At 42.2% G+C, this 20,783-nt stretch overlaps 1 protein-coding gene across 1 annotated transcript; it reads left to right on the plus strand.

Annotated features, from left to right (window-relative positions):
• The first annotated feature begins 6,856 nt into the window (after positions 1–6,856).
• On the plus strand, positions 6,857–10,451 carry LOC126395988 (retrovirus-related Pol polyprotein from transposon 412). Its single transcript, XM_050053791.1, has 3 exons — positions 6,857–9,777; positions 10,054–10,176; positions 10,292–10,451. Exons 1-3 carry the CDS (start codon positions 6,857–6,859, stop codon positions 10,449–10,451), a joined length of 3,204 nt encoding a protein of 1,067 aa, XP_049909748.1.
• The last annotated feature ends 10,332 nt before the right edge of the window (positions 10,452–20,783 follow it).

The following is a 20,783-nucleotide window of genomic DNA, read 5'->3' on the forward strand; positions in this document are numbered from 1 at the left end:
ATGAAACTCTATACTGGGTGTTTTTGTGTCTAGAAACATTAATATGATACATATGAGCAAATGTAACAACATCTCTGGTTTGCAGAAATGAACTATGCCAGCATCTTCTTCTGGCGTCTGGGATTGAGAGGCCTGCTCAGAGTGGGCTGTCACGCAAGCAAGATTTGTTGAGGCCTTTATCGTGTTTTTGCAGCCATAGTGCACCCATACGGTGGAGATTTGATGCTGACAGTACAAAGACATACCTGCCCTCCAGCTGGGCTAAATAGACTTGAATGTCAGAGGACTAACATGGGATCAGAGAGGGGCTTGTCTACTGGAAAGTTTAATGAAGAGCAAGCAGAAATATGTGCGTCTTCCTCTGAGGGTGAAGTCCTGCAGCACCAGCAGCTCTGTGATCATGGGACAGGTGGACAGAGAAGTTACTTTGAAGTAAACATACTTGCACTGAGGATGATGAACACTGGTAATACATATCTATCTAGACTGTTTGTTCAATGATAGGTTGACCTTAGCTGAGGCCTTTTTTAAAACAAGAGATTGTTTTATGTACACTGAACAAAAATATAAACGCAACACTTTTGTTTTTGCTCCCATTTTTCATGAGCTGAGCTCAAAGATCTAAAACATTTTCTATACACACAAAAGACCATTTCTCACAAATATTGTTCACAAATCTGTCTAAATCTGTGTTAGTGAGCACTTCTCCTTTGCCGAGATAATCCATCCCACCTCACAGGTGTGGCATATCAAGATGCTGATTAGACAGCATGATTATTGCACAGGTGTGCCTTAGGCTGGCCACAATAAAAGGCCACTCTGAAATGTGCAGTTTTGCTTTATTGGGGGGGTCAGGGGGGGTCAGAAAACCAGTCAGTATCTGGTGTGACCACCATTTGCCTCACGCAGTGCAACACATCTCCTTCGCATAGAGTTGATCAGGTTGTTGATTGTGGCCTGTGGAATGTTGGTCCACTCCTCTTCAATGGCTGTGCGAAGTTGCTGGATATTGGCAGGAACTGGAACACGCTGTCGTATACGCCGATCCAGAGCATCCCAAACATGCTCAATGGGTGACATGTCCGGTGAGTATGCTGGCCATGCAAGAACTGGGATGTTTTCAGCTTCCAGGAATTGTGTACAGATCCTTGCAACATGGGGCCGTGCATTATCATGCTGCAACATGAGGTGATGGTCGTGGATGAATGGCACAACAATGGGCCTCAGGATCTCGTCACGGTATCTCTGTGCATTCAAAATGCCATCAATAAAATGCACCTGTGTTCGTTGTCCATAACATACGCCTGCCCATACCATAACCCCACCGCCACCATGGGCCACTCGATCCACAACGTTGACATCAGCAAACCGCTCACCCACACGACGCCACACACGCTGTCTGCCATCTGCCCTGAACAGTGAAAACCGGGATTCATCCGTGAAGAGAACACCTCTCCAACGTGCCAGACGCCATCGAATGTGAGCATTTGCCCACTCAAGTCGGTTACGACGACGAACTGCAGTCAGGTCGAGACCCCGATGAGGACGACGAGCATGCAGATGAGCTTCCCTGAGACGGTTTCTGACAGTTTGTGCAGAAATTCTTTGGTTATGCAAACCGATTGTTGCAGCAGCTGTCCGGGTGGCTGGTCTCAGACGATCTTGGAGGTGAACATGCTGGATGTGGAGGTCCTGGGCTGGTGTGGTTGCACGTGGTCTGAGGTTGTGAGGCCGGTTGGATGTACTGCCAAATTGTCTGAAACGCCTTTGGAGACGGCTTATGGTAGAGAAATGAACATTCACATAACAACAACAACATCACACACAACACATTTCTCCTCAGGGGGATTAATAAAGTAAATAAACTTAAACTTAAACTTAAACTTAAACTTAATTCAATTCACGGGCAACAGCTCTGGTGGGCATTCCTGTAGTCAGCATGCCAATTGCACGCTCCCTCAAAACTTGCGACATCTGTGGCATTGTGCTGTGTGATAAAACTGAACATTTCAGAGTAGCCTTTTATTGTGGCCAGCCTAAGGCACACCTGTGCAATATTCATGCTGTCTAATCAGCATCTTGATATGCCACACCTGTGAGGTGGGATGGATTATCTCAGCAAAGGAGAAGTGCTCACTAACACAGATTTAGACAGATTTGTGAACAATATTTGAGGGAAATGGTCTTTTGTGTGTATAGAAAATGTTTTAGATCTTTGAGTTCAGCTCATGAAAAATGGGAGCAAAAACAAAAGTGTTGCGTTTATATTTTTGTTCAGTGTATTTAGACTATCAGAGTGTTAAGTATGCTACATTATTATGTCATTTTAGGGGACATGTAAATTTGTATTATACAGTTAAATTGCTTTGAAACAATGCCTGGGGTGAGCTTTGAGATGGGGACATGTAACTCTTATATAATTCCTATTTTAACTGAACAATAAGAATAAATATGCATTGTCAGTATACAGGAGTAAATATTACTGCAAACATTAGCTGAGTCTACTGATTAGAGGATGTGATTTTAAGCTCATGATAACTGTTCGGATTTTATGTGTAGACTTGACCAAAACCAAACCAAAAACAGTGCAATATTCGACTGCATTTCATTTCATCTTGTTTAATGTCATTTCGTGTCATCTCTTCTCAACACATTCCCAGCTAGTTAAAAGCAGCAATTTCATCATTGGCCCTATGTGCAAAGGAGGCAGTCAGGTGACATAGTCTGTGTGGGGATGAAGTCCAGGTGGATGGATGGGTCACACAAATACAGGACTTTGATCCAGGAGGACACTGTTCGTGTCCTGTGTGAAAGTATGAAAGTTGACTTGTGTAGTGCACTCGTTACAGTGCATCGTGTACTGTATTTAATTCAAGTTAGGTTACGTACCAAGTTGCCCTCATTCCCATGTCATCAAATACAAGCACCCTTTAACATCTGTATCAGACGCACAGTAGTCTCCTAGGTGAAACCATAAAACATGGCTAATGTGAAATGTTGCGGTTAGGTTAAGGCAACAGAAAAACTTGGTCAGGTTAAGAACAACGATAATATGGTTAGTATGTTTATTAAGGGGTTACAGTTAGACATAATATGATGTAAATATGTGACATGAGATGACATAACTATGTGATATACGAACATGGCTTAACATAACATTATGCTAAAAATAAGTCAACACTGACTTTTGGTTTCACACAGGACACAAACAGTGGTCTTCTGGGTGAAAATCCTGTGTCCCTAAGCAGACTTTTTCACTCTTTATAGCAGTTACTCTGAGTGTCTAATATTGCCGCGATGGGTTTACACTGGAGTTAGTTGAAAGCCTGGTGTGTTTCATACAGATCCTAAAGAGATCCTTGTGTATCGGGCACTGTGTATCTGGATTTTCAGGTTAGCTGTCACCAAGATTTAAATCAGTTACATTTTATTCATAAAGCCCAATATCACAAATTACAATTTACCTGGAAGGCCTTATAGCATACAACATCCCCCTGTTTTTAGACCCTCACAGCGGACAAGGAAAAACTCACCCCCCCCAAAGAAAGGATGAGTTTATAGGTCCACTGTATGTACTCAGTGAAGCAGAGAATAGCAACACTGGCAGAGGATACACAGTAATTGAATTATTGACTTTTACATTCCGGTCATTATTCCTCAAGGTGCTGTCTCCGATAATGTTGTACTCCTAATTGTTGTATGTGTACTGTAACCTATGACTGTAAGAAGACAGCTGATGTGTTTTATTGTTTAATAAACCAAAATGTCAGCACTGAGAGAAATATGTGTCACCTACTTCAGAAAGGCAGAAATAAATGTGAAAGGTCATACAAATAATGAAAAACTCCAAATGACCCATGCTAGTCTGGCAAATAAAGCATAAAAACATAGATAAATGTTGGTGTAGACATTCTCCTACCAAGAGTGACACCAAAAGAGCAATGAGGTCAGATGTGATCAACAGTTATTATTACAGTTGATTAGCCAAGGCCACGATAAACTATCTATTAAATCTGTGTCCTATGGGTGAAGAGAAAATGGATTGTCTTCTCAACAGATTAAAGTCACCTTCTGGGGCTACTAATCTCCAAAAGCCATTAGTGTGTCTACCTCCAGCAATATCTCTGTCCCTGCTCCTCCATTAGGTTTACGTGTCATTTTACGTGTGATTTTCAGTATGTCTACCTCCAGCAATATCTCTGTCCCTGCTCCTCCATTAGGTTTACGTGTCATTTTACGTGTGATTTTCATCAAGAAGACATACGTGCCGCTTTGTTTCCCAGAGCTATTTATTGTTTGAGGCCCACGCCTTTTAGCTGGCCCACACTAAGGACAATGTTAATCTCTAAACATCTGTGAGGGGCTTTTCTACTTCTAACACTCTGCACTTCATTAAATGTTAAGGAGCACATCTCAATATTGTAAATTGATTTATTTAGTTTTCATTATCCTATTCTACCTGGGGAATACAGCAGAAAATGTACTTTGGCTGAACAAAATGATAGACACTTTATATTAGATCAGCAATACTGGAGTGTGTTGATGAGCAATATTCTCATGAGCCTTCTGGTGATTAATGTGGGATTTAGATTTACAGAGAGCAACTCGACTGCAATTCAGGTAAGACTATTATCCCTGAGGAAATGACAACTCTTTTATTGTTTCTTTGGATCGTTATTGTTAAGAAATCATTTTTGTGTTTCATATTTCAGTCGTCTGTCTCATCTGGCGGAACAGACACGCTTCGGTGCTTTGAGCTAGATACTAATGTCAGCATGCTAAGGTGTTCACATACCAGGGGCGATTCTAGGATCAGAGGTTTAGGGGTGCTGAGCACCCAGAGAGCTGCCTGGCCAGGCAAGATAAATTTCACTGTTTTGTACATTTTAACTCAATTTCCTTCCCACATTTGTGAAAAAAAAGCACAACACTTTTTGGGAAATCTGATAAAGGTTATTTAAATGCTGAGCCACAGCAAAAGAGGAATGGATTGGAATCATAAAAGAAACATATCGTAACCCTAATTTCTGGGGGAAGACAACTCATTTTGATACAGCAGCTCCTCAACATACACATAAACAGTATGTATGTTTCTGGAGTAAACCAGCCCCCTATAGTGAGTACCAAAAATACCAAAAATGGACCTTGGACTTATTTTTTGGACTTTTATTTGAAATGCAATGCACAACATGTAACATATTAACATATTAACATATTAACACTAATTGACTTTTTCAATGTTTGTCTCTGCCGTTTCCCTTCTTGTCTGTATTATATAATACAAATACATAAATAAAAATACACTTAAAAAAAGAAAAGTGCTTGAAATCTACAAAATAATAATAATAAATACACACAATAGGAGTTATAATGTTAATGGGCATCCAGTCAGTTAGCTAGTCAGTAGCACCTTGGCTTTAATATTAACACATGCACATGACACAACAGCTAGCTTCTCTCATTCCAATTCAAACAGAGGACAGTGGTACTGACCACCTGTAACGTTTCCTAGCTAGAAAAAACGTCAGCTAACTCCTACCTAACAACATAAACAGTGACCTACGATTAAATGCAGCAAAAATGAGGACTGGTAATGATAATAATGTGTTGGTATTGAGTGGTAGAAGTTAAGAAATGTGCCACATATCCTGGTTTAAGCCAGGTACTTACACCACTACTGCATATCACCCACTCTGGAAGGCAGCGCATTGCTCTGTGCAGATAGAGCGCTCAGAGCCCGAGTCGGGGAAAGGTGGGAGGGATGGGGTGGATCAAACCATTTTTGAGGCAAGGGGTGGGGAGGGTTGCTGCTGTATTTTTGCTGTTAAAATATCACGTTGCAACCAAGTACTGTATGATTTTTACACTTTTCTAGCTTGTTAAAAAGGGACATACTGTAAAAAAATTTTTTTTTTTTTAAAAACTCTCAAATTTTAGGGGTGCTTCAGCACCCCCAAAAATGGGCTAGAAACGCCTATGTCACATACTGATATTTAACATATATAGAGTGTTGCAGGGACAATGCTTTTTTGTAGACTGACATGTAAATCAGCATTGCCCTGGTTCCCTCGTCAAAACGCCTATGGAATTTTTCCATTAGATTTTGGATTTTTGCAGAAATAAGCTCTGTGGCAAACAAAAGTTTATGATATTAACACATTTCGTTCAGCAAGATAATCTTCACAAATTAACACCACTCTTAGGATTTTTTTTTAGCATAAATGCAATTGGCAGACATTAAACGTTAAGGCTATAAACCAACTGTCTAATAGCTGCCACGTCGCCATTAGGCTTTACACACAAGGCTGTAAAGCCGTGCTTGGTGTGATGACATTCTGCAGTCTCATTTAGCCACTTCTTAGCAACTGCCTTTTTAAAGACACATAAAAGCTTCAAAATTCACGAGTGTGGTACTTACTGATGTATTTTATGTCATAAAAAAAATGTGAAGCCTCCTAAGCTTGTGTCAACCACAGACCTTATTCAGGCATGTAACTGTAGCAGCATAGAGGTGTTTATCCTTTGTGATTTGCCACTGTTTATAATGAGTGCCGCTGGTGGCCGCTGATGAGGTGGGCCAGTATAAAAGCGGCAGTCCACCCACCAGTTCTTCCTTTGCGCCTCCGTCACCTCTGCGTCACTTCCGGGTCAGCGGTCATTTGATCCGACAGGTATGGCTGCACGCTGCTTCACCTCGCTGGTTGTTTGTGTCTCTCAATGTGCTTAAGGCATTGGTGTTGTGTTGTAGGGCGACTGCCTGTGTGCTGCTCCGGCCCCCCCCTGTATGCGCTGCTGCGTGTGTCTGTGGTAGGTGTCCTCTCTCTCTGCGGTATGGTTGATGCTATCCGGTGGCGTCATGAAAATCGTGGCTGCCACATGTTCTGAGCAGTACTCAGGCTCTACAGTACTGTTTGAGCCCTTGGATGCTGGTTTGCCAGCTGGGTTGCTTGCTTCCCCTACCTTGGTCCGCGTAATCGGGGGCACGGCCTACATACCTGTCAGTAATGTTGGCTCCACTGACATTGTGTTGCATCCTCGCACTGCTGTTGGCACACTGGACTTTGTAAATGTCGTCAGCCTTCTTTCAGGGATCACCGAGGTGCCTTCAAGTGTGGCCACCGTGTCCTCCCAGACAGCTTCCCCTAGTGTGCAGCAGCAGGTAGAGAACATTGATCTGTCCACGTTATCTGTTGAGGAACAGGGTCAGGTGAGATCATTGCTTAGGCAGTACACTCCTGTCTTTTCAGCCCATGATGGCGATCTGGGTTGTACACACCTCATCTCCCATGACATTCCTTTGGTGGACGATACTCCAGTGAGGCACATCCCACCCTCAGAATATGAGGTTGTGCAGGAACACATCAGCCAGCTGCTTGCATCACAGGTCATTCGGGAGAGTAGTAGCCCCTACGCGTCTCCTATTGTGTTGGTACGGAAGAAAGATGGCAGCATACGCCTGTGTGTTGACTACAGGCAGCTCAACAGTAAGACTCGAAAAGATGCTTTTCCTCTGCCACGCATAGAGGAGTCTCTGGATGCGTTGTCTGGTGCTTGCTGGTTCTCAACCCTGGACTTGGCCAGTGGTTACAACGAGGTGCCAGTCACTGAGGCAGACCGTTCAAAGACTGCATTTTGTACACCATTTGGCTTGTTTGAGTGGAACAGAATGCCTTTTGGGCTCTGCAATGCACCCGGCACCTTCCAGAGGCTAATGCAGCGCATCTTCGGGGACCAACAGTGCCAGTCCTTACTTTTGTACCTTGATGACATTGTCGTGTTTTCCTCCACTGTGGAACAGCATCTGGAGAGGTTGAAGGTGGTGCTAGGGCGGCTTCAACAGGAGGGTCTTAAAGCCAAACTCGGCAAGTGTTTGTTCTTCCAGAAACAGGTACACTATTTGGGCCATGTGATTTCTGGCAACGGTGTCTCCACCGATCCGAGTAAGGTCGAAGCGGTTGCCAACTGGCCAATTCCCACCACTGCCCCTGAGCTGCGTTATTTCCTTGGTTTCGCCAGTTATTACCGGTGGTTTGTGGAGGGATTTGCTAAACTAGCAGCCCCTCTGCATAAAGCTGTAGCTGCGTGTGGTAACGGCAAGTCTGGTAGAAAGACCGACCAGCAGCTTCTCAGGTGTTGGACTGACAAGTGCCACCAGAGCTTTGCAGCACTGAAGGCTAAGCTCACCACCACACCAGTGTTAGCCTACGCAGACTTTGCCCTCCCGTTCATTCTGGAGGTGGATGCAAGCCATGGTGGCTTGGGAGCAGTCCTTTCTCAGGTGCAGGCAGGCAAGGTGAGACCAATAGCCTATGCTAGCCGGGGTTTGAGACCCACAGAGAGGAACATGGTGAATTACAGCTCCATGAAACTTGAGTTCTTGGCCCTTAAGTGGGCCATGACGGAGAAATTTAGGGAGTACCTGCTGGGCAATAAGTGTGTTGTGTACACTGATAACAATCCCCTCAGTCATTTGTCCTCTGCTAAGTTGGCCGCCACTGAGCAGAGATGGGCAGCCCAGCTAGCCTCTTTCGATTTTGAGATCAAGTATCGGTCAGGGCGGAATAACACCAATGCGGACGCTCTTTCTCGTCAACATCCCCCGGGCCCCCAGGACGTAGAGGCTATGCTCCCAGGTACCGCCATGCCCAAGCCGTTGCAGCAAGCTTTGGGGTTGGGGAAGGCTGAGGTCATGCAAGCTTCCATTTCAGTCATGCCTCAGTACACCACCACTGAGCTTCGTGCCTCTCAACAGGCTGATCCTGTTATACAGGAATTGTTTGGGTTGTGGAAGCAGAAGCGTCGTCCCAGCCGTGAGGTGCGGGCACAGCTGTCCCAATCCACACTTGTTTTGCTTCGGCAGTGGGACCGCCTGGTTGAGAAAGATGGCATCTTGTATCGTAAAGTGTTGTACCCAGATGGCGCTGAGGCCGTGTTCCAGCTGTTGTTGCCTAGTGTGTTGACTAACGAGGTCTTGACTCAAGTCCACCAGGAGCACGGGCACCAGGGAGTGGAGCGGACACTGGCATTCCTACGGTCCCGATGCTACTGGCCTGGTATGTCCTCTGATGTGGCCCAATGGTGTCAGACATGTGAGAGGTGTCAAGTGGCCAAGGATGTCCACCCAAGGGCTCGTGGCTTTATGGGACATCTGTTGGCTTCACGCCCCAATGAAATCCTTGCCATTGACTACACCACTCTAGAGCCTGCCCAGAATGGCATAGAAAACGTCTTGGTCCTGACAGATGTTTTTAGCAAATACACAGTTGCTGTCCCCACCCGGGATCAGCGTGCTGCCACTGTGGCGAAGGTCTTGGTGTCGGAGTGGTTCTACAAGTTTGGCGTCCCTGCTCGTTTGCACTCCGACCAGGGCCGTAACTTCGAAAGCTCTTTCATTCAGCAGTTGTGCAATTTGTATGGCGTTGTAAAATCACGCACTACCCCATACCACCCAGAAGGAAATGGTCAGTGTGAGCGGTTTAACCGGACGCTCCACAACATGCTTCGTACACTGCCAGTGTCCCGAAAAAGGGATTGGCATGTGTGTCTGCCCCATGTGCTATTTTGCCATAACACAACTCCCCATCAGTCCACAGGAGAGACTCCCTTCTTCTTAATGTTCGGTGAGGAACCCAGACTGCCAGTAGACTTTCTGTTGGGTAGAGCTGAGAGTCCTGTTGGTGGGTCCATTCATGAGTGGGTTCAAGAACATCAAGCTGGACTGCAGGTAGCATTTGAAGGCGCTAGGGAACGCTTGCAACAGGCTGCTGATCACCGAAAGAGAGCCCATGACCAGCATGTTAGAGATGTGCCACTGAGTGAAGGGCAGTTGGTGTTCTTGCAAGACTTCACTGCAAGGGGGCCCCATAAGACCCGAGATAGGTGGAGCTCTGTGAGGTATCAAGTGTTGAGGGCACCCAAGGAGGGTGGCTCGGTGTACACTATTGTGCCAGTGGACGACAACACCAAGGTCAGACAGGTCCACCGTACCATGCTAAAGGCTGTCCTTGGAATGGACTCGCCTGGTCAGGCCTCTTCCCACAACGCGCCACCTGTAGAAGGGCCGCCTTCTGAAGAGGAGTGCTCATTTGAGTATGACTTGCTTGTGCTTGGCCAGCAGCCTTCTGTGGCCACTTCTGCCTTGCCCCCTGCCAGACCGGCTGTGGCCACGTCCCAACTGTCAGTGCCGCCATCGGACCCAGACTCTTTTCGGTCTAGCCCTTTAGTAGTTCCACCTTTGGGAGCATTAACATCTTCAGCTCCTCATTTAGTCCCTTGTCCTGGTTCCAGCCAGGTGGCTCCACGCCGGACCACACGGCAAACTGCTGGCCAGCACCCAAATGTCCACCGTCTTCCACGGTCAGCTGGAGAGGTCCCGGCTGCCAATCCGCCGACTTCCGTGTCCAATGCAGTCTCTGCTTTGTTTAGACCTTGGAGGTAGCTTACTGTGTTAGCATTCATTTGTCGATCGTCGGGACGACGATCCAAGGAGGAGGGGCAGGATGTAGCAGCATAGAGGTGTTTATCCTTTGTGATTTGCCACTGTTTATAATGAGTGCCGCTGGTGGCCGCTGATGAGGTGGGCCAGTATAAAAGCGGCAGTCCACCCACCAGTTCTTCCTTTGCGCCTCCGTCACCTCTGCGTCACTTCCGGGTCAGCGGTCATTTGATCTGACAGGTATGGCTGCACGCTGCTTCACCTCGCTGGTTGTTTGTGTCTCTCAATGTGCTTAAGGCATTGGTGTTGTGTTGTAGGGCGACTGTCTGTGTGCTGCTCCGGCCCCCCCCTGTATGCGCTGCTGCGTGTGTCTGTGGTAGGTGTCCTCTCTCTCTGCGGTATGGTTGATGCTATCCGGTGGCTAATGCTAGTGTGATCACAGGTAAATGCTGGTGGCTGCCAGGGGTCCTCTCTCCCTCCCTCCTCTCGTGAGTGTGTGTGTGTGTGTCCATCGCTGCTAAAAAGGTATGTATGTGTAGCATAACGTGCACCGCGTCATCATCAGTGTACTTAATATTGCTAATAGTATTTTTCTTGATTAGGAATTACTGTAACCAGCTTATTGGGGCGCTGCTGTTTTGTCTCCACTGCGGCTGCTGCTGTCTCCCCTGCTTCTGCTGTTTTGTCTGCGCTGTGGCTGCTGCTTCGTCTCCACCGCGTCTGCAGCGTGTCTCTGCTGCGGCTTCGCTTTTATGGCACGGCGCCACGCGGCGGTCTATTAAACCACTTTGTAGCTCTGCTTCAACAAAATAGACCCTTGGTGACTCTGTTTCAACGTCTGGTGCGGGCAGTTGCTCGGCCGCACGCCGGGGCACGGTTCTTTATTTATATGGAATGCATGTGTGACAGTGTGGGTTTACACCATTATTTTTGGTTATTTGTATAGGTTTATTTGTATGTTTTTGTTTGGGTTGAACTTGATTCGGTCTGTTTGGGTAACTCATTTGTTAATTAATTGAATTAATTTGAAAGGTTTTTTTTATGCAATTAGGAAATTGTCTTGTTTTTCTGTTCTTTATTTTCCTTTTTGTTTGGGTTATATTTGTTTGAAACCGAATTGGGTAGTTATTGGTTGATATATTTTGTTAAGTTTAAGTTTGTGCCCTGCCCCGTTAATTACAATTTTGTTAGATTTTGCTTTGTGTTTTTGTTGCAACCCCACTAATTTGTTTTATCTTCCCCTCTTTTCAGTGGCTGGAGGCCGGTGGTGGCGGTGTTGGTGATCTGGTGTTGGCACCCTTCTGTCTTGTCTGCAGTGTTCCTGGGAGTGGGTTACTTCACTGAGTGTGTGTCTGCCACGTGTGTCCGGTGATATAAGTTGATTTCTGTTTTTTTGGTGGATCCTTCCCCTGCACTAGGCCCCGTCCATCAACTAGGCCTCAGCCCTGATCAGTTTCCTTTTCCCCTCCCTGTGTGACATTTTTAATTACGGTTTTTACCCAATTTGTTTAATAAATTGTATTTTTTTATCAATTGGAACCACGTCTCACGCCTCTTGAGTAAACGTACCTGTGTGCCTTGTAGTGCAAAAATAATTCTCTGGGTGAAATTCCCAGGGTGGCGTTGTTGACAACCTTAGCTTTACTATTCCTACTCCTCCCCCCTCGCCACATAACCAAAAAACGTTCAGAAACTCATTAACTTCTGGATAAAGGAACCAGGAGGGGTAAAATACTAATTGCTAGGTTTTAGGACTCATTCCTGAACCTCTCTATAATGTTTAACACAATATCTGTGCATAAAGATTTATGGCATGACAGCTCCCCAAAAGTGAAGCCAAAGATCGCCCCAAGTGGCTGGGTCAGACAGGAGTATGAGCGAGAACTCAATACTGCAGCTCCACTTCCCTATCATAATTGCGCAGACCCTGGTTCCATATTACAAAGATGGTACCATCACCTCTATTCGGGATGTTTTTGGCTCCATCTTTGTACAACTTTGGTTTTGCATTTTCCACCATCTACAGACAAAGTACATCTGAGGTTAGTTTTGCACATCTTTGTGGATGGAAATGGAAATTTTGACCAGAAAATAACTAGACGAAGGGTCTTCTCACCACTAAATTTCATGGCAATCCATTTGAGTGTTGTCTAGACACTTCACAAAGAACCATAAATGTCATCATCATTGTGGTACCAAAGAAAAGTCAGGTTAAGTGGGAACCATGAATGGCTGCACAATACTTTGTGCAAGTCCATTCAGTAGATGTTAAAATATTTCTCTTAATAATTGAAGATTTGATCTGCAAGTGGCTAGGTTTGAGCAGTATCAAGGTATGAGGGTATGCGGGAGTATTTACAAATCCAGTGGATATAATTTTCAATACCGTCAAAACTATACATACTCGTCTTTTATTAACCTGATACAGAGATGCTGTATTTAGGTAACGTATTATTGCAGTGCACAGCATGCACCACCAGAGGTCAGTATATACTGCTGGAACAGGCAGCTGAGCTAAGTGATGGGGATAACGTTACAGGAGTAGTAAAAAAGAAAATGCCTCTGCCCCTGTTTGGGAGAATTGCCACACACTGAGATGACCAACTGCAGAAGCAGAAGTCTTCAGCCACTGATGTGTCGGTATCTGCAGCAACAGCTGTCCTCCTGCCATGATATTTTCACACATAAATTAATTTAATATTCTTGACCTAGACAGTTATCAAATCTTCATGGATGTTTGTCTCATTTTTAAAGTCTTAAATGGTCTTGCCCCACCACCACCACTGAATGACTTCATCCAGAAAAAAGACAATGATGGACGAAGAACTACAGCGCTAACTAGAGGAGACTGTAATGTACCTAGGTGTAGGACTTGTGTAAGACTGTTTTGATATTGTCTGCCTGTGTCTTGTTTTGAAAATGTCTATTGTATGATTTGTAGTTGTGAGGTTTTTAAAAGTCTTACTGTGTCTGCCTTGGGACTACAGATGAAATTTAGCATTTATGCTAAGTCTGGCGCATTTACATTGATGTTAATTACATTAATGTTGATTAATGTGCATTGTCCCAATTCAATAAATAAATAAATGGAATGAAATGAAAGAAGGGTGCTTATTTCCAATCAATTTATTATTCTATGGGCCGTAAGTTTTTAGACCCAGCAAGACTCATCTAAGTAGACTCATTGCATATTAGAAACAATGCATTGTAGGCTATGACATACATGCTACAGTGACTTCAGTCACCAGTAGCTCAGCTTTTACTTTACTTTACTTTACTTTTACTGTTTTTTTTTTTCTTTTTTTGTTTTACACAAATACCATCATATACCAAATACCCCGGCACATGTGAATATATGTGTCACCCAAGTCTACTGGTGGCATTAGATAATCCATTATTATTTGTGGAACAATTTTAATCTTGACCAAAGTGGTGAACAGGCTGGCCCCTAGTGCGGCTAGAAGTAAATTGCAATTTACTTTACGGTAAAGAATACCTATTCTGCTTTTTCTTTCTCATTTTAAGATGTTTCATTAAACCATTTTTAAAATAGTGGATCCTTGATGAATAAAGTATGGCAGAGTATTCCAGTGAGACATGGCTCTTTATATAACTGTCTCCCTATTACACTGGTATTTGGTTGAATTATAAAATTATAAAATATTTTTGAATTAAAGTAATATGGTTGTTTTGGTTCAGTCTGGGTAAAATGGCATTACAACAAGATGTGTTTTACACCTTAGATGTTTTAGTGAACTGTAAGTTGTTTTAGGTCCTATCTCTTTTAGGCAAACATTGGGTTCCTTTTATTTAACTGCGCTTCAAAAATATGCTCACAAAGTTACAGTGTTGTGAGCAGGCAACCCTCATGTTGGTGCATTGAAGGACGCTCTGACCTCCAGACTTGTGAGTTGGCTGTCAGAAAGCACTGCGATAATGAGCTATGTTACCAAAATTTTCTCTGTGAGATCTCTGATGTTATTTCATCCTTTTCGGTCAACTCTACAGGCTGGTTACTAAAACACTTGAACACTGTCCTGGGTGTTTTTGTGTCAATGTAAGGTTTTACTGATGGCATATTTTAAATTTAGAGAGAAAGTTAGTGTCACGTATGCTTTTATCAATGTGAATCAGGTTGAGCATACTTGAGTCCACTTGACACATAGTTTTACACTTAACAGACTGCTTTCATGTAAAACTGTAAGATTCAACAGAACAGGTTTGAACCCAAATGCACGACAAAGAGACAATAGAGTTGCAGGGAAAGTCAAACCAGGAAATCAGTCCAACCAGCAAACAAATCTGACAAGGGGCAGGCAGGGAATCCAGAGTCCAAAAAACAGGCAGACAGGGTCAAAAACAGGTGATCAGGCAAAAAAAAAAGGGAAAGCATGCTGGATAGCTTGGCAGAAACACAAGACAATCTGGCAGCGGGCAGGGGAAAATGGACTGATATATATACTGAAGGACTGATGGGAGGATGAGCCACAGGTGTGGCGATGGGCGAGGAAAATCAGGTGCAGGTAATGAGCAGATTGAATGGGCTGAGAGGGAGGCGTGATCTGAACTGACAGGAGAGTTAGTGATGAGACATGAGACCAAAACCAAATGAAACCAAACTAAGAGTTGGGATTCCCAACAAAAACAGTTCTTTTTGTAGTTCAGACACTCATTTAGTTGTGTCTACAAAGATTAAACACAAACTGTATATCAGTGTTGGCTTGTGTTTGTAGCCATGACCTCATGTGATACATTAAATCATCCAGGCAATGACATCAAGATAGCATGAGATTTTAATGCAAGCACACCACCACTCACTTTTGAGTGAGTTCCCTCTGTTATGTGCCTGCATGCAGATATCTGACTGCATCGTATATTCAGACAGAGACATTTTTAAACCCAGTCACTAATGAAACAGCAGCAGTTTGAAGCTCCAGTGAGTGATATTATTGATATTAACAATGACTCAAATAACTCCCTGAAATGTGGAAAAGTTGTATTGACTGAGAGTCCCACAGAGTCAGCTCAGGCTGCCACTCTGTGCAGCTTTCATTTCAGCCCATATGGGTAAATCCACATAGCTCTGTCTTTTATGTACAGCAGAACTGTGGGGAGCAGCTCTCTGGCATGCTCACTAAAGGTCACTGCCACCTTTACAGTGAGAAACAACAGGTGGCTGCTAAAGTGTGCTGAACATTTCAGGAGCAAGTGGAAGAGATCCAGTAGGTTTTCTCAGGAGCTTGCTGACCAAACCAGGCCTAAAATGCTGTGCATAGAAAAAATATTCTGCTACAATGAAGGTTCCCATAAGCACCATGGTGATTTTTAAATGGAAGAAGTCTGGAACAACCAGAACACTTCTTAAAGGTAACTCGGCCAAACTGACCTCAGACTGGGCCCAAGGTTTACCCTCCAACAGCTCAACGACCCTCAGAACAGTCTAGTCAAAGCAGGAGTTTCTTAAGGACAACTCTGTAGCCCTTTTTACAGAGATTGTTCTATAGGGTTGTTACCAAGTCCCTTTTTTATGCCATCTTCGCATTTTTACACAGAACCAAATAATGGCAGCATAATGCCACCCCAGTGTGTGATTTTACATAGCTTGCCGGCAGAGGTGTGACGGGTGTGACGTAATGTAACAGTGCTGGCCTCTAGTGTGACATATAACATACACATCAGCAGTGCTTTATTAACAATAACAGTGGCATTAACATGGCAATAACAATCATTCCGTCCCTGTTTTATGACGGTTGATCTCATTCTCTGCTCTGAGGGTAAGGAGCTCTTTGACCTCACTGTCTCCCCAGTTTACCGACATTTTTGGCTATCATTCTTCTTCTTTGAGTTAGCTGCTAACTGCTTCTAGCTGCTTTATAAATCTCCGGGCGGTGGGTTGCACACATAACATGCCTTCAAAACATCACACCCGTCCCATTTATGGTCCTTCCTGCTGGCTGTTCCTTTTACACAGACATTGATTCAGTGTCGTTACTACTTCTGCTGCTGGCTCAAAGGCGAGATGACTCTGTTTCCCATTCCATGGTTGTACCTTTTATAAACAATGGTAAGGTGGAATAACAGCGCAGCATTCCCGCCTTGTAAAAGGGAACCCAAAAGAACAAGTGGCACCCCCAGAAATTTTTCATGGGAATGGCTAGATAGGGCCATTGAAAGTCTCGGGGTGTCACAAAACCAAAAGCTAGAACTTATTTTCAGGGCTTTTATTATATTGTTGTAGTGTATAAGCTAGTTGACAACCAAAGGGCCCCTTTGAAAATGGCCATGCCAGTTGTTTCCTCGCCAGAATTGAGCCTAAATTTGAAAAGTTACTTACCCCCCTACCTGACAAGCAGTGTCAGCATGGTTGGTACCAATGGATGCCTTAGGTTGTCTAGTTCCACAAGATACCACTATCTAGTTTTAAAAAATGAGCACCCCAGATTGTATCAGGCACTACTGAATTAAACCTTGCTGGAGAAAAAATAGCTATCCACTGACGTCTCCTATCCAACCTGACAGCGTTTGAGAGGATCGGCCAGACGAATGAAAAATTCCAAGATCCAGGTTTGAAAGGCTTGTTGCGTCAAACCCAGGAAGACCTCAGGCTGTAATTACTGCCGAAGGTGCTTCAAGTACTGGGTTGTTGGTCTGAATACTGTTATTGTGAGATTTAGTCATAATAAATAAGAAAAACAAAAACAAATCTAAAAACCTGTTTTTGTATCGTCATTATTGGGTTTTGACTATAGATTCATGAGAGGTAAAATTAATGTAAATGATTTCAGCATAGCTGCAACATAACAACATGAAAAAAATGTAGGGTTCTGAATGCACTGTGTATAATACCACCAGTAGATCAGGTTAAACTTTTACCTAATCATTTCTCAGTAATAACCAGAAATCATGGTGTTATCACAATTATTGCATATTTTCATCATACTGACTTATTAAATACTCTCATAATATAAGCCTATATAGAGGCAAACATGGGCAGTAAATCTTGGGGTTTTGTACTTTTAATTTCTCATCAAAGCTCTCACAAAACTTTATTGCATAAGTGGACTTGCAGGCAGGTTTTTAATGATACTTGCAGGTTATAGCATGTGAAGGCTACTCATCTGTCACATATATGTACAACACTTGTGTTTGGATTGGTGCCTCTTTGCCTCTAACTGACGTAAATTAGAAGCCTTCGAGGGCTAAGTGGGCACACGTTGGCAGTGACATTGACACAAATGGGCCCTTGTGACATATGATGTACTGTAATGCAGTTCAGAGAGAGACAATCATCAAACGTCTATCAACAATTGAGTGCATGAGAACAAATTGCTATGTAATTTATGGATGCTCATTGTCTCATGTCTTGTCTTTGATGTAAATGAGACTATTGGTGTTAGTGCAACAACTGTGTGCTTTTAACTAACTGGAAACACTGTGAGCAGGTTGGTCTAGAGTAGACTATGGTCACACAGTGGTTGTAATTAAAAAAACAAAAACAAATTGGTGCTGTATCTTTGTATTTTTTGATAGGTATGTTTCTTGAAGAGTTTAAATCACTTGCATTTGTGTATCATTAATGGAAATAATAGTTTGTGTCACAGCCCAGGGTTTGGTTTCATCCACAAGTGCTGTACAAAACATAATGCTCTTATCAGTTACTGTCAGTTTAATAGATCAATTTCATATATAGCTAGAAATGCTGCAAAGAACTATGACAAGCGATTAAGGAAGGGTATGCGGTTACACAAGCACATGCTTATGTATGTACGCAACCAGCAATACTGAGACGATCAAACAGTTCTCTTGCACCACCTATTGGCACATTGTCAAAAATACAAGTCACAAAGAAGGACATGCACTCTAAATGGAATAAAGCTGACTCTGATAGGCACCTTTTTCGATGTTCTTAATGCACCGGTCAATTCTGAGATTTTGGGCTATTTCACTTCCATAGTCTTTCCATAGACTTCATGTCTTCTCTCAGACTAGTTGGCAAGAAAACATCCAAGCTGCAGATTTTAGAAAACTTGTTATACCAGAAATAATTGCTTTAATATAAGTAATCAACTGAAGAAGTTTCATGGTGATATCTATTAATTAAAATTTCCTGCCCTTTTCACCTGTAGATACCACCATGAAACTTCCGCAGTTGATTACTTAGATTAAGACAATTATTTTTTGTATAAAATTCTTTTTTAAACATGCACACTAAAATTTGTGATGATTTTTATACTTTAGACCAAAGATCTGAACATTGGATAAAGCCAGGTTCACAATTCTTGTTTAATTTTGTTGACAGTCAAAATCTTTTAAAAAAAAAAAATCTATTTTTATCATGTTTTTAGGAATACAATTTTATGTAAATCAGGCTATGAATGATATATGAACAAACCTGTCTGTAAAAACCTTCAGAATACAGATAGAAATAAAAGTGAAATGTTTGGTGTATGCAAAGTACATCAGCTACTGATGTGCAGATTTCTGTCTCAGAGTTTGAGAAAAAACTCATTTTGAGAACACGGCTTTTAAAGTTATACACTGTTATAATAGTCTATACATCTACAGGTGACAGGGCTAAAAACAACTCATCAACAGATATCACCATGAAACTACCCCAGCTGATTACTTACATTAAGACAATTATTGTTTGTGTCACAAGTTCTCTGAAATTTGATGTTTAAATATACAAATGAGACATCATTTAATTAAATATGTGCTTTTTGCATACATTTCCAGAACATATATCTGAACTAAGATATAAAATGAAATGTGTATTTCGAATGTTTTCTTCCCACTTGCCTGAAAGAAGATGTATATTGGAAGCAAAATAGTCTAAAATCTCAAAGTCACCCAGATTATTTTCTTAGAATTATTCTTTTTTTTCCCATACTTTGAGCCAGAGATCTCCACTTCAGTAGAACCAACACACCATTGACACAAACATTCCAGTTTTATTCCTGTCTATATTCTTAAGATTTTTAAATGAATGAATGAAGAATTTGAATTTTGGTTACATACTTCTGAAAAAACAAAGATTATTTCACACAAATTGTCTCACAGTCTGTAACCGAAAAAGGAATAGGCTGAAGCCCCAGGCTTATTTTTGCCTATCCTATTTTAGAAAGGAAAATAAATGAATTAATCCTCAAGTATTTTACAATTTGATCATTTTACATTATAATCCATATTCATTCTACATCTTAAGACTTTTTTAAAACTCAACAGAGAGCTACACAATTTCAAATCAGCACTGAGTCCATTCCATAACTTAACTCCCAAAACTGAAACACATCTGTATTTTACATTGGTTCTCACTTTACATGTTTCATAAATTAACAACCCTTTTAAGTTATAATTACCTTCTCTTAATGTAAAGAATTTTTGAATACAGACAGGAAGGTTTCTGTTGACAACTCAAGAAAGTATTTCCAATGTTTTTAAATACACGTCTGGAAATTTTAAGGTGTAAAGATGCTATAAACAATTGATTTGTAGATTCCCGATAACCTGCTATATGTATTATTCTGAGGGCTCTTTTCTGAAGTTTAGTTATCGGATCTATATTTGTTTTGTAAGCATTTCCCCAAATTTCAGCACAATAGGACATATATGGCATTACAAGTGAACAATACAATATATACAAACATTTCTTGTTGAACAACTCCCTTGGCTTATAAAGAACAGCAATAGATTTCGATAGTTTCCGTTTAATATATTCTCTATGTGGCTTCCAACATGGTTTATGATCTAAAATCACTCCAAAACACATCATATACTCCTTCAATTTTAACACGATTGAAGTTCAGTTTTATTTCACAATTAGCCCGAACACCACCGAACACCATACATTTTGTTTTATTTTCATTTAATGATAACTTATTAACGGCAAACCATGTTTTCAACTTGATCAATTCCCTTTCTACCATTTTTAATAACTCTGTCATGTCGTCTCATGAACAAAATAAACTTGTATCATCAGCAAATGTTACAAATTTCAACATATTAGATACCTTACAAATATCATGTAAATTAAGTATAAATAACTAAGGTCCCAATACTGAAACTTGTGGAACACCATAGGTTACTCTTCTAAGATGTGATTCAGTATTATTGATTTTTTTCAAACTGATATGTTATCTAAGTAACTTCTTAACCAAAGATGCACGACACCTCTTATAGCATAGCGTTGACATTTCTGAAGAAGGAGGGAATGATCAATTGTGTCAAACGCTTTATGTAAATCAATAAATACACCTACAGTGTGCTGTTTTTTATCTACTGCTGTTGCTATATTTTCTACTAAGTCCATCACTGCTAAAGATGTAGATCAATTACTCCTAAACCCATA

Source organism: Epinephelus moara, chromosome 9 (genome assembly GCF_006386435.1).
Source record: "Epinephelus moara isolate mb chromosome 9, YSFRI_EMoa_1.0, whole genome shotgun sequence".
NCBI lineage: Eukaryota > Metazoa > Chordata > Actinopteri > Perciformes > Serranidae > Epinephelus > Epinephelus moara.

What these genes read in the sequence shown, in the direction of transcription:
- LOC126395988 (XM_050053791.1), top strand. Translation starts at nt 6,857, where the DNA reads ATGAAAATCGTGGCTGCCACATGTTCTGAGCAGTACTCAGGCTCTACA. An exon ending in CAGGCTGCTGATCACCGAAA is followed by an intron (nt 9,778 to 10,053) that starts GAGAGCCCATGA and finishes CGCGCCACCTGT; the next exon opens with AGAAGGGCCGCCTTCTGAAG. An exon ending in GCTGTGGCCACGTCCCAACT is followed by an intron (nt 10,177 to 10,291) that starts GTCAGTGCCGCC and finishes GGTTCCAGCCAG; the next exon opens with GTGGCTCCACGCCGGACCAC.